The following is a 13358-nucleotide window of genomic DNA, read 5'->3' on the forward strand; positions in this document are numbered from 1 at the left end:
GACGGGGGAAGACCCTCTTTGAGTTTTAGATGATGAAGTCAGTGTACTCACCAATCAACACGTGGCTCCTGAGCATGCGCTGTATGTTGAGGGTGCATCAGCCAGACGTTTTATTTATGAATGCAGGGCTGAAACATTAGTGCCACCTCGTCTCGTGATGTGTGTTAACAGGACCGAGCGGCCTTGGAGGTAATGGAGCAGATCAGGAGTCCAGAATAGGTTTCAGATGAAGGTTCATTTATTTTACAGGTTCACACCACATAAAAAAATCACCATCACCGACCAGTTGCCGCAATCTCGCTCTACACACCTTATATTCACCTTCTCCCTCTAATTAGCCCAGACACCATCTACCGATACGTATATATATATATATATATATATATATATATATATATATATATATATATATATATATATATATATATATTTATATATATATATCAACAATGTATGTACAATAAATATCTACATGTTTTTCTCAACGCCAAAGATATCAATAATAATGTACACATATTTACAAAACCCTATACATAGAATAAATGAGTCACACATTATTTATTTATCTAAATAAACAGAGCAACACATAGCTTCACCTCCCCCCTACCCACTTCCTGCGGTTGGTACTTCCCGGAACTATAAATGGGTGCTCGAGCACCTGGGGAACTATTTTGCACAAACACCCTGGCAAGAGGAAACAGGAAACAGGAAACAGGAAGAGGTGAGTTGTTGCAATCTTTACCATGGCAATATATATATATACATATATATAAATAAATAAATGCACGCTTTCAGACATTAACACAATCGGATCTGTTCAATCTGTCACTCACTGCACTTTTCTATCTGTTTGTTCCCAGGTAGAAAGAGAGGAACAACTCTGTCCCAGCTGTGCATATGGCTCCCAGCATTCACAGTCCAACAATAAATATATTAAATACCATTCTGTGTGTGTTCTCCTTGGCACCTTCATCACATCACATCTCAAACGCTGTTCAAGCATAGGTAACGGCAGTGCGTTGTTACAATGTGTAACCATCACTGCTGCTCTTCCTTGTTATTTCCCTCTGATCAGAGACTGATCAACTCAATGCACTGCTCCCTCAGGGACGGGCATTGAGTCAGTGTCGTCCACCTTCTATTCAATGGACGTGATGCCTTTTGATTGATCACATATAAGTGATAAACACTCGTCTGCTTATCTATTAGAACTCCCTGTGGTTAAAAACACCAAATACTGACACTAAAAATGTTTAAAAAACGAGTCCATCAATCTTCAGCGTTCCACCATTAGCCAAACATTTGTTTTAAATCATTGACGCGCCACGTGTCACATTCTTAGTTCCACTGGTGCACAGTGTTGCAGTTTAGAGTGGAAAGGATGTCCTTTTGTGTTCCACTGTTTGTTCTGCTCTCCGGTGGGGGAAGGGGAAGGCCAGTTGTGTGATCAGTATTGATCTCTGAGAGCTTATGCTGTGGGCCAGATGTATCTGTGGTTACGTGTGTGTGTGTGTGTGTGTGTGTGTGTGTGTGTGTGTGTGTGTGTGTGTGTGTGTGTGTGGATACGAGCATGCAGGCCTTTTTTCATCGGGCACGTCAGCGCCTTATGTCAGCGGACAGATGACCCCCAAAAAGAGGCTCTGCAGGCTGTTTTTTCCAGGTTGCAAATAGAACCTGGGAACGAGCAGAGCTTGACAAACGAAGTGTATCACTCTTTCGGCTAGTGAGCACCACCGGGGATTAGTCAAGCAGGACACACACACACACACACACACACACACACACACACAAACGCAGCAGAGAGGGGTCAAGGGCACAAGCAGGACTGAGCACAGCGGCGTGAAATGACATGTCATACTAATAGCAATCATGTCGGCCCACGCGTGCATGTGGTTAACTTCAAAGCACGATCAAGTGCTGATTGGCTAATGTGACTCTGATGTGCTGCGACTGTACTGTTGCCTGTGTCCAATGAGTCATTCTTCTCTCTCTCATATTTATCACCTCTCTCACTGCTCCCCTCTGGTTCTATGTCTAAATATATCTGTAGGGGATTAGTGCGTGTTGTGATTCAATATGCAAGACGACATTTGCTCAAATGTTCAAACAAACCCAAATGGGATTGTGTGATTTATAAATATATGAATTGCTTATATATCAGAGTACAAGTCGGCTTGTGCGACTTAATTAGCTCCCATGCAGCGTCTGTTTTATGGCGCACACATCCATGACACAGTTGCAATCTGTGTGCTGGAGTGTGTGAGAATGCTGCCCTCATGTGCCCCCGTTTAGAAATGCACCAAGACTCAGACAGATAACATATTCTTATTCCCATTGCAGGTTATGGACACACTCTCTAAACTTTCCCACACGGCGATCGCACAACAAACTGGAATCAGGTGTGTGGAAGTGAAACCATTACACGGTTATACGACACAATCCACGAGGTAATCTATGATGTATATGATGATGATGCTCTCTGATTCTTTTTTTTAAAAGGCCCTATCCATCTGAAGAGAGTGTCGAAGATGAGGACATCTACAACCACCTGGAGGACCTTATAGAGTACGTCTCCTCGCCCTAAACACGCACGCTTCTCTTTTACCAACTTGTGAGGATTTTCACAGGAACTTCATTAAAAAAAGTTATTTGTTAATTTAGTCCCATGCGTCACTACCACATAAACAAAATATCTACAGGCTGTTTAGTGGGTGCAGGCAACATTTGCTCCCTGGGAGTTGACTGGAAGGCAGCCACGTCCTCCAAAAGCTTTCAGCATGAGCTCTCCCCACTCTTTTATTAGTGAGCCGCGAGTCGTTTTTGGCTAGATCATTTTTTTGCCAGTTTACACACCATATTGTTTCCCACACACACATGAAAGTGTTGCAGATTTAAATGAAATATTTTCCCATATACAAATACCCTTAAAGCCTATTTGAACTTGAGTGAATTGTTTTAGGGGCATCCGATTAACCAGAACAATGAACTGAAATTCATTGTTTTCTAATAACATTTGAAGTCATGCAGTCTGCTGACAAGCCAGGCGCCGTTAACAGATGGTGAGCTAAACATCTTCTGATTGATGTTTGACAATTTTATTCTAAAAGAACTTCACCAAAACAACAAATATGAAAAACTAATGAGGAGCGAAGTCACAATACAAACACACACAAAACCCTTTTATCTAAATGTAGAGCAATAAAAATCAAATCCAAAAGTGTGTACGCGCTGAAGCGAATGTCTTCGTCAGCCAGTGTAGTCGCCTTCTGATTAATAATACTTTTTGTTTTTTGTTGGTGAAAATGGTGAATGGATCTTCCAAGACCTAAGCACAAATCATTAACAAATATGTGAAACTATAGGGAATGGTTTTGAGTTGCATTTGAAGGGCAGAGCTGTAGCTCGTGTGCTAATATAAGTCAGTGGAGACAGATCATCTTACAGTACAAATGACACGGTGCTCTGGTCTGTGTTCAGTGCTGACAGCTCCCCGAGTAGGAAGCAGCCCACTAGTAAGTAGCAGTGAGGAAAACAGCCGTCAGACAGCAGCCAGCAGTGGATCGGAGGTGGAAGTGGCAGCCTGGATGACACTGAGCAGAGCCGCGTTCACCTCTCAACTCCCATCTGCTCGGTGTCCAGCAGCAAACGTTCCCCTTCCATTGACCATCTGGAGCCAACTGTCTGAACCCTTAACACTAGTCAGAGTGTTAAGGGTGTTTTTAGGCTTTTTTCAAAGGCTGTTAAATTAGATAAAGAGCATGTTCTGTATATTATCTGTCATGGTTCTTTTCTGGTTCATCATTGGCTTAATTTACTTTGATGCAACAGCAGCTCAGTGACAAGCTGCTTCTTGATCCCTTGAGAAAATCTAATTATTCTAAAGATCAAGTCAGCTTGACGCTCCACAAAAATTGCTGGAATAGGTGTAAGCAAAACTTTTATTACATGTGGGAAATTATAATAAATTAAAACAGGTATGCAATTAAACTTTTTTTTTCTTCTTTCTCCCGTACATTTACATACCGTAGGGTGAAAGTGGACCTAAGTTCAACAGAACTCAAAGATTTTGAAGCCCCGCCCACTTAACACCAGTGAGATGAGTAGAAAGAAATACAGAAATGTGTTTATGAGAAAAAAGAAAAAAAAACGGTTCAAGTTTTGCCAACTCTTTTGTCACTATGTGGGACTATCTCACTCGTAGTAAGAAGTGGATTAAGAATTTCCAGAGCCTTTAAACTCTAAAGTAAACTTTCAACAGTTAGAGCGTCTTTATCTTGAGATAGAAATTAGACATGCTCTTTTGGAAATGCTAAGATTCAAACTCACTCCTCCTACTATGACAATGCTGTGGCAGCAGCTACCGGCCAGGGTTAGCAGGTATTTCCAAATCTCATTTGATTGTATAGATAAGAAATACTGTATATAACTCAAATAGTAAGAGATTATAGAACAATGAACAAAGGGACGCAGGATTATAAATTAGAAAAATCTCTTTTTTTTACTTTTAGTATCTTGAAATATCTTCGGTCCGTGTTTGTTCTAGTATTCATCTCAGGGGTATCTCGCCACTTGAGTACAATGAGTGCTATCGTATACTGCAAATAAGAACACGCCAGGTACACAGACAACAAAGTGCAAGAACTCACTGAGTCGTGTCGTGTTAGTACAGTTGCAAAGGCACAGTAATTGGCTCCTATGTGAGCAGTCAGAACAGGCCGGTGGCGTCACACATAACAGTGTTTACTGTGTGTGTGTGTGTGTGTGTGTGTGTGTGTGTGTGTGTGTGTGTGTGTGTGTGCTTATGCTTTTGAGCCACTTTCACAGCCATGGATTAAGTGATGTTCCTGGCTAACACGATTTGTAGTATAGTATTGAAATCCACTTCTGCTAAACCAGAACTGTGTGTGCCTTTGTGTGAACCTTTCATGAGGCTGTCATGAGGGGTAAAAAGCAGTACAACTCAAACAGCTGTCTGACGTAATGTGGTATCATATTCTGTCACCTGTGGTGCAGCGAGAACGGGGTGGAGGATGAGGAGGATCTGTATGACTGCGTGTATGACGACGAAGATGGAGGGGAGATCTACGAGGACCTGATGAAGACGGAAGCCGTCCCTCCTCCGGTCAGTCCTCTTCTCTCTGACTTCACTTCTTTGCCATTACTGAGATTGGCACGTGACGTATCCAATTACCATCTGCATCAAAAATATAGTGTGACATTTCATGAAATATGCAAATGAGCTTTCGTGCCGAGAGAGAGCTATAAGAAAATGTAATACTCCTCTCATGTCTGTACGTTAACTAAATGTGAAGCCATAGAGCCAGCGGTCGATTAGCTTAACCTAGCATAACATCTGGAAGCGAACGTGACTGTGTTCACAGAATCGGCCTCTCAGCACCTTTATTAACAGAATATCTTGTTTATTTAATCTGTTTTTTAAAGTTTTTCTAGGCGTTATGCTATTTCTTGGTCGACTTAGTTTTGTCGAAGGCTAACGTTCCCACTGAAGTTGCGGGTAACCCATAACATCAATTTTACCATTTTAGTTTTAGTTTGGATTAAATAAACAAGATTTAACATGTTAATTGCTAAGCTTCTTTGAACAAAGTCATGCTAGCTCCCCTGCCCCCCACCACTGTCTAGTAGTCTTTGTGCTCAGCTAGGCTGCTAGCCTTAGCTTCATATTTAGCTTTCACTGTCTCACGGCTAAATCTGGGCATTGAAGTCCCGGAAATACTCTCATGTTGCCTTCTTTGGGCTGCTAGTGTGTGAAATTGCCTTTTTGTTTTAGCTTTAAGGTCCCAAGTTGATGAACTAACAGAAATGTAGAAAGCAGTATCAACTTTGACATTAAAAGTGTCTGTCGGCCTTTGAAATGCTATTTTAAAAATTCTGTAGATTTAAGCTTGAATTTAGCATTGTTCTTTTTAACCTGATACACAATGTAAATTCTCATTTGAAATGTTTTATGTTTTGAATTTATTTTGTATATTTATTCAGAACGAATACATGCTTAGTTCAATAACAAATGATGGTACCTCTTACTCATACCATAATTGGCAGACAATCTCGCTAGCATGTGTGACTCTGACCTCGCTCAAAGGGTTGCACTGACTACATCTGGTTAAAGACTCAACAGTCCTGTGTGTGTGTGTGTGTGTGTGTGTGTGTGTGTGTGTGTGTGTGTGTGTGTGTGTGTGTGTGTGTGTGTGTGTGTGTGTGTGTGTGTGTGTGTGTGTGTGTGTGTGTGTGTGTAGGCGTTCCAGAAGCAAGCAGAGACTGACATCAGGAGTTGCTGTTTAACAGAGATCAAGCAGACAGAGGAGAAATACACAGAGACCCTGGAGTCTATCGAGAAGGTATGACTCACTAAAAAGGCCCGTTATTGTAAATTACAAGGTTTTGTGCAGAACATTTTTGCTGTGTATTTGTGCAAATGTTTTTTACTACAGAAAATTAGAGGCAAAACTGTACTTTATATGGAAAACAAATATATTTGAGAATTCAGAGGAAAAAAAAAAATCAACAATAAATATATATATTTTTTTACTCTGTCCTGTCACATTAATAATCCCACATTGCCTTCGATTTATCGCTTAACCCCCTTTAGAGATTACGACTCTCAGGCTGGGAAGAGAGTCCTAGATCATCAGTCTTGAGGCGATTTGAGACTAGTTATAGCAAGTGGTTCCTCTGCAGTCGTCAAGCTGCAATAAATTGATCTACACTGTGAGTGTAGTGTGTTTAGAAGAAGAAGTCTGTAAAAAAAAAGCATCTGTCCTGTAAATTAACAGCTTTTGAAATAATAACATAATGACTACATTATTTCAGTATCAGAAATAATACAAATTACCAATCAACAATTTTTATTTCCAACCAAAATCTCTATATAAATCATAGTATTCTTTATGTGAGACCACACTCAACTACATAAATGAAAGTAAAGTGAACTTTCTTAGGTTGAAAATAGTCCCGCTCCATTGATTTCATGCAATGAAAGCATGACCAGAGCACTAGAAATCAATTTGGCCTCCTTGCAATATAAGAGACTGCTAAACTGACTGTAATTTGGGGTATAATGGAAAAATGAGAAGTGTAACAAATCTGTACTCCAGAGAGAAATGAGGGCAACAATATATTTTCTTGAAATTAGTAGTGGGTAATGAGTATTCCCAGCACCAAACTGTAAGAAAAGACCTTTTGTCGTGGATGTTTTCCATCTTACCTGCACTTTACAGAACTTCTCCTTCTTGTGTACGTACACATCTGGAAAAAGACCGTGCTTGCTCTCCCAGTGGAGTACTGGGTAGATGACTTTCTATATGAAGTGGATGGTGGAAGTTAGCTTGTGCTCGCCCCCTCCTCTTGAGATGTAGAGGCGGCAGGGAGTTTTCTGAAAGGAAATCATGAAATTGCCGACTCTGAAAATGAGATTATTGTTGTGACCCAGTCAGTCCTCCTTGTTTTCGCTGACTGCAGCTCTTTGCATCTTGGCCCCATAGTATAATAGCTTCTCTCGCACAATGTCTTTCCCACTCTTAGTCCGGAGGAGATGAGCTTCATTCTTTCACATTCTCTCCTCATCTCTGCTGCAGCACTTTATGACGCCCCTCACCATGTTTCTGTCCATGGCCGAGATGGAAAAGGTGTTTGTGAATATCCCGGTAAGTCATTGTTTTTACAGGGTAACGATCCAACCGGGTGGTCAACTCAAGGCCACTGAGGTCTTTATTGAGGGCCCTTTTTCATTGAACACATGTTGACAGGTCACAGTAGGACAGTCACAGGCTCCAAACTTTTCCAAATTGAAAGGCAAATGTCCATGTAGCATTAATTATATAAAGATTTGTATTAAGACGAAGAGTCTACAGACATGCTAGCTGCTCTGTGAGGCTGTATTTTTGGGGAAATGCTAATGTCAGCATGCTAACCTGCAGCTGGGATTGAGGTGGACGGGCCGCGTTTTGCGCTAGCTTATTAATGGTTATCTCATTTGTCTTGCTTTTATATTTGAGGAATATAAAATCTATGAACCTCTACCACAGGTGTGGAAGCTCCATTGTTGTGTTCTTTTCCTTGGTGCCCAACTGACGGCGAGATCTTTGTGTCATCTTAAAAAAACTCCCCCTCCATGTCCCTTCTTGGGCTCCGTAGAAATTAGTATCAAGTGCTTTTGCTGCTTTTGTTTGTCCTATGGGATAATAAACCAGATTTATATATTTCGCTTTGGGGCTGTTGCTTAGATATAAGAGCACTATACATCCATTTGGCCTTCTTATCTTTCCAAATTTACTTACTTTTCACATAGACCAAATGATAATTGGATTAATCAAGAAAATATCCTGCAGATTGATGGATAATGAAAACACTCAAGATGAATGAAAGTAACAGGCATTTGAGAAACATCAACATTTAAGAATCTTTGCTGTTGTGTTTCAGGACCTGGTTAAAGTTCACAAATGTTTACTGGTGGAAATCCAAGAATCAGTCCACCACAGAAGTGCCCACAACCTCTACCAGATCTTCACCACTTTCAAAGAGAGGTAGGACATGGATTTTGTAACCTCTATTTATTCTCTACCCGTCTGTACATAATCCGCTCTTTAAATAAATGATGTAAAAGTCCTTATGAATGGTCTTTTAAAGTCTACAGTTGTCAGTAAAGTGCAGGTACCCTGGCTCTCTATATTCCTATGGTCTCATGCGTTTGATCTGTACCAGGTTGCTGATCTATGGGAAGTACTGCAGCCATGTGGAAACGGCCATCGCCGGTCTGGACGACATCTGCAAAGACAGGGAGGATGTACGCATGAAGCTCGAGGTAAACAGTGTCACTAAATTGACAGTGTTCATTTCTCATCACCTCGGAATAGTCAGAGAATGCCCTCAAGTGTGTATCTGAGGCATTGCAGGGGATGACACCATGACTGACAGCATACATTTCTGTAAATGTATCTAAGCTCAAATAGATTACTCCATTAGACTTATACTTTTAAAAAGGGAATACAAAAGTTTAATTAAGCTTTTTTTTTTTTTTTTTTTATCAGTTAACAGTGTGGACACTGCATAGTCACAGGCTGGCTTTCTTTATATGGTTTATATAAATATATATGATTTTGAAGAGAATCTTTTGATTTTGTTTGCTCATTGTCGTCATCCAGGAATGTTCAAAGAGAGCTAACTACGGCAAGTTCACACTGAGGGATCTGCTCGTGGTTCCTATGCAGCGAGTCTTGAAGTATCACCTCCTCCTGCAGGTACAAGACTCAAATCTATCCGACAGAATTTCTATATTAATCTGGTCGTACACTTGCAATGTAATCGTGGTGTAAAGCCGTTGCCTTCCAATAAGTGCTGTGAATGTTTGAAAGCCAGGGAACTCAAGATAGGTATTTCTTCTGCTCCAATGTTTCAAACCCTCTGGAGACCACCTATTCATCTGTGAATACTTTGAGCATGTACTATTTATGGCAACATAACTCTATTTATAATCATTCGGAGACAAACAGGGTAAAAATCACACAATATTTAATTTGTCTGTAGACCATACATTTTTTTCATATTTTTTTTCTAAACTTTCAATGAATCATATTTTTTGTTATTTACAGGAATACAGACTTCTAATAATCCCCCCCCACCCCTCAAACCCAAATTCTTTTTTTTAAACCATTTTTTCTGCTGTAATTGTAGATATAGAGAGTAAATATATTTGTTCAAATGTGAACTGTACTATGGTAACATATTATATGTGATTATCACTCAATATGTGTACCTTTCTATAAGCACTTGACCTCATATTTCCATCAAAACTCACTCTTCAAAGTCTTTACTGACTTTATAGATGACTCTCCGTAATTGACTGAGCCCCATCGGAGACTTTTTAATATGCATCAAAGGTTCTTCACTGCCAATCAGACTTTATGAGCAAGAGGACTTGCTGCCACTAGGTGGTGCTGTTGACCATATTTGGTTCCTGTGCCCTGCCTTTGTCCTTCAGGCTCTCATGTCGTCTATTTCTGTAGCATCTTTATGACTCTCAGTCTGAAATGACCTGCACATAATTGTCATCTGATCGAGCCAATTAAGAAGTAGAAAATAGAAAAGGTGAAGTGAGAAAGAGAAGGGCGGCAGACAGGACAAGACAAACAACTAAAGAGAGGCTCCAAACCTGAATGTGAAGCTGAACTGAAGCTGTGGAAACTCAGTACAAAGTTAGGGAAAAGTTGTTAAAGCGTCACTGAAACAGCATATTTATATATATATATATATATATATATATATATATATATATATATATATACACACAGTAGATTCAAAATGTCTCAGAGGTCTTTAATTCTGAGATCAAATTTGAATTGACTACATCTAATATTCGATGATGATATACTATGTTTTCGTGATTAAAATGTCATTTAAATGTAAACATATATGTAATATAACTACATCATATAACTGAAGCTAGTACATCATGTGTATAGATGTATGTGTGTGAGCATGGCCTATCCATTTTGAAATATATACAAACACGTAAACACACACACACACACACACGACATTTAACCCCCAAGAAGCTTGAAAGAGGTTAGCGGTGGTCTGTGTGCCTCATGTTCAAGACATTGATGAAAAGAGAAGCAGCAGCATTTCTTCTATTGAATAGATATGTATGAAGGTACTGTGTGTGTGTGTTTGTGTGTGTGTGTGTGTGTGTGTGTGTGTGTGTGTGTGTGTGTGTGTGTGTGTGTGTGTGTGTGTGTAGGTCACAGTGGCATCTCTTCCTCCTCGTCATCCGTTGGGAGGGCTTATGGTCTCAGTGTTTTGTTACCTTAATATTTAATGTTTGTATTAATTAATTAACGCTGAACCTCAACACAGCAATGAGCACAGGATGGTCTGATTTACGAAGCTTCATATGTAAGCAAAAAAGACAAAACAAAAACCCCAAAAGGAAAATGCAACTGAAAACCTACTTTTCAAATTGTATTACTACTGAATACTTAATGTTGACATTTTAATTATTGAAATATTTTACTTTTAGAAACACCCATCTGGCTCTATGTGGGTTCTCCTCATTTGAATTTTCAGTAGGGTGTGCAATGTTAAAAAATAGATTTTTTTGTTTTGTTCAAGGCACAAATACAGAACTCAGGTTTTATTTAAAAAAATGTAATTACATTTTTCATTGGCAAATTAAAGATGAAAAAAATTCCAACTTAAACATTTGGGCTACCAATAATGAGCAATCCATCCTTCAGATGAGAGACCCTGCACACTTTACATCTGTTAGTTGCTCATGAAATTACAATGAATATATTTAATATATTTGCTTCCAAAGGTGTACAATATACTTCTTTGATTTTCAGTACAGTGAGAGTATTGAATATTGCATCTGGGAATCTTTACAGCACTAAAATCCCACCAATATAAAGAAAACCCTGTAGCATCCTGGGTAACTTTCCCACATGATGGCAGCCAGAATCTGTACAACAACTGTTGTGTCCCTTCCTCTCGCTCCCAGAGTTCCTCTCTCTCGGTGGTTCTTTCATTCTCTCTTTTTTTGTCATCAATCTTTCTCTCTTCTTCACTGCCTCCCACTCATCATTTCTCTCCCCCACACCCTTGAACACACCGCCACACTTTCCCTCAATGAGTCCATCATGTAGGGTCCCGATCATCGGTGTGACCACTCCCTTCCCCTGTATCTCGGTGGATGTGTGGAGGTGGGAGCAAGGCTTGATAAATAGGACTCTGTCGCCTTGCTAGTGATAATAATGCCCAGGTTGAGCTTGACTGACACCGGGGATTTGAGCAGTGCCAAGCAGACATATATATCTCCCTTAGCGGCTCAGTGTGTGTGCATGCGTATCTGTATGTGTGTGTGTGTGTGTGTGTGTGTGCGGGGACACAGTTCGTACAGGCCTGTATGAAGGACATGCATGGCATCCTTCCTTCCTTATCCTCCACTGCTGAGGTCTAGATGTCTTGTTTACGCTGCAGCCAAGCACCGGCAAGCAATTTCAGATACACACATCCACACACACTTCTGCTATAGATGAGTGCACACACACACACACACACACACACACGCACACTATCTTTTCCATTTCATATCTAGAGCGTTCTCATGTGTGGAATGTGGCTGTAGTGTATGTAAGCAGCAGGATAACAATGTTCATGTATTTTTATGTGGTTATTTTTTCCATTCATGATTGACAGAGAGCCTCGCTTTCCTCTTTCTATTTCTAACTTTGGGTACATATTTTAAAGTATGTTAACTAGTCGTTAATGCTTTAAGTCACTTTTACGACATTTAAGGAGGCGTTCATTTGTGACATTTTTTTCCTGTCCACTAGGAGCTGGTGAAACACACTCACGATGCCACAGACAAGAGTAATCTGCGAACGGCGTTGGATGCCATGAAGGTATGTGATCAGTTTATTTCCCCTCGGGCTGTGTCTTTGCACTAATCAGGCAATATGCTATATATTTTATATATATACAGTATATATATATATATATATATATAAATACATATTATATACAGGGTTTTACAATTCAATATATTGCGTTAATTAATTTTTTAAATATAATTTTCAGAAAAACTGAGTTAGTATAGACAACATAGCTATTTCCATAAAATCTATGAATATTTTGTATGCAATCACAACAGTGGGATCTGCATTCCTCACTGTTGCACAGGCAGTTCATATAGAGCATATGTGAAAATGACTTTTAGCGCCTTTAAAGCAATGCTTTCTTTTTGTTGGTTAACTTACTACTGAAGTCATCCATTCATTTAGGCGATGTAAACCATAATAACCAACATCATGAATATCTGTGTGAAATAATACTTTCCCTGTAGCGACATATTTGCGGCCTGCTATGAAAGCAATTGTGTCGGCTCACCAACTAACAGGATCATGTCCGAAAAGCGACTAAAATATATTACACGTTATTGCAACACATTGCATGTCCACACCTTTTGACTACACATGAATAAATAAGTATTCCAATACAATCCAGCATACATAAATCCTTCTTATTTTATAGCCCTCAAAGGCTGCTCACTTGCCTATTGTCAAATACAGCGTCTCATTTGAATTTACAAGCAAACATCAGTAATGGCTCCTTTTGAAGGAGAGAAAAAACAGCACAGAAAGAAAGAAAACCTTTGCACAAAAGGGAGAATATATGAAAGTGGGAAAGAAAAAGGAAATAATTTGTTTTTTGATGATTTGTTTACAGGACTTGGCTCAGTACGTCAACGAAGTCAAGCGAGACAATGAGACAATGCGAGAAATAGATCAGTATCAGAAATCCATCGAAAACCTGGTGAGCCACCTGTTTCTTTCAAATAATTA

At 39.7% G+C, this 13358-nt stretch overlaps 1 protein-coding gene across 3 annotated transcripts in view; it reads left to right on the top strand.

The window, feature by feature from the left end:
* Nucleotides 1–13358, top strand: part of LOC117749377 (guanine nucleotide exchange factor VAV3) — an 81172-nt gene that overhangs the window by 33034 nt on the left and 34780 nt on the right. For 2 of the 3 annotated variants that reach the window (XM_034559836.1, XM_034559838.1), the window contains exons 3-12: nt 2341–2399; nt 2500–2565; nt 5014–5122; nt 6258–6359; nt 7596–7664; nt 8440–8543; nt 8722–8821; nt 9162–9257; nt 12351–12419; nt 13243–13329. In XM_034559836.1, coding sequence (XP_034415727.1) covers nt 2341–2399; nt 2500–2565; nt 5014–5122; nt 6258–6359; nt 7596–7664; nt 8440–8543; nt 8722–8821; nt 9162–9257; nt 12351–12419; nt 13243–13329 — 861 coding nt within the window. The remainder of the gene's footprint in view (nt 1–2340; nt 2400–2499; nt 2566–5013; nt 5123–6257; nt 6360–7595; nt 7665–8439; nt 8544–8721; nt 8822–9161; nt 9258–12350; nt 12420–13242; nt 13330–13358) is intronic. The other variant, XM_034559837.1, reaches the window with a different exon arrangement.

Source organism: Cyclopterus lumpus, chromosome 20 (assembly GCF_009769545.1).
Source record: "Cyclopterus lumpus isolate fCycLum1 chromosome 20, fCycLum1.pri, whole genome shotgun sequence".
NCBI lineage: Eukaryota > Metazoa > Chordata > Actinopteri > Perciformes > Cyclopteridae > Cyclopterus > Cyclopterus lumpus.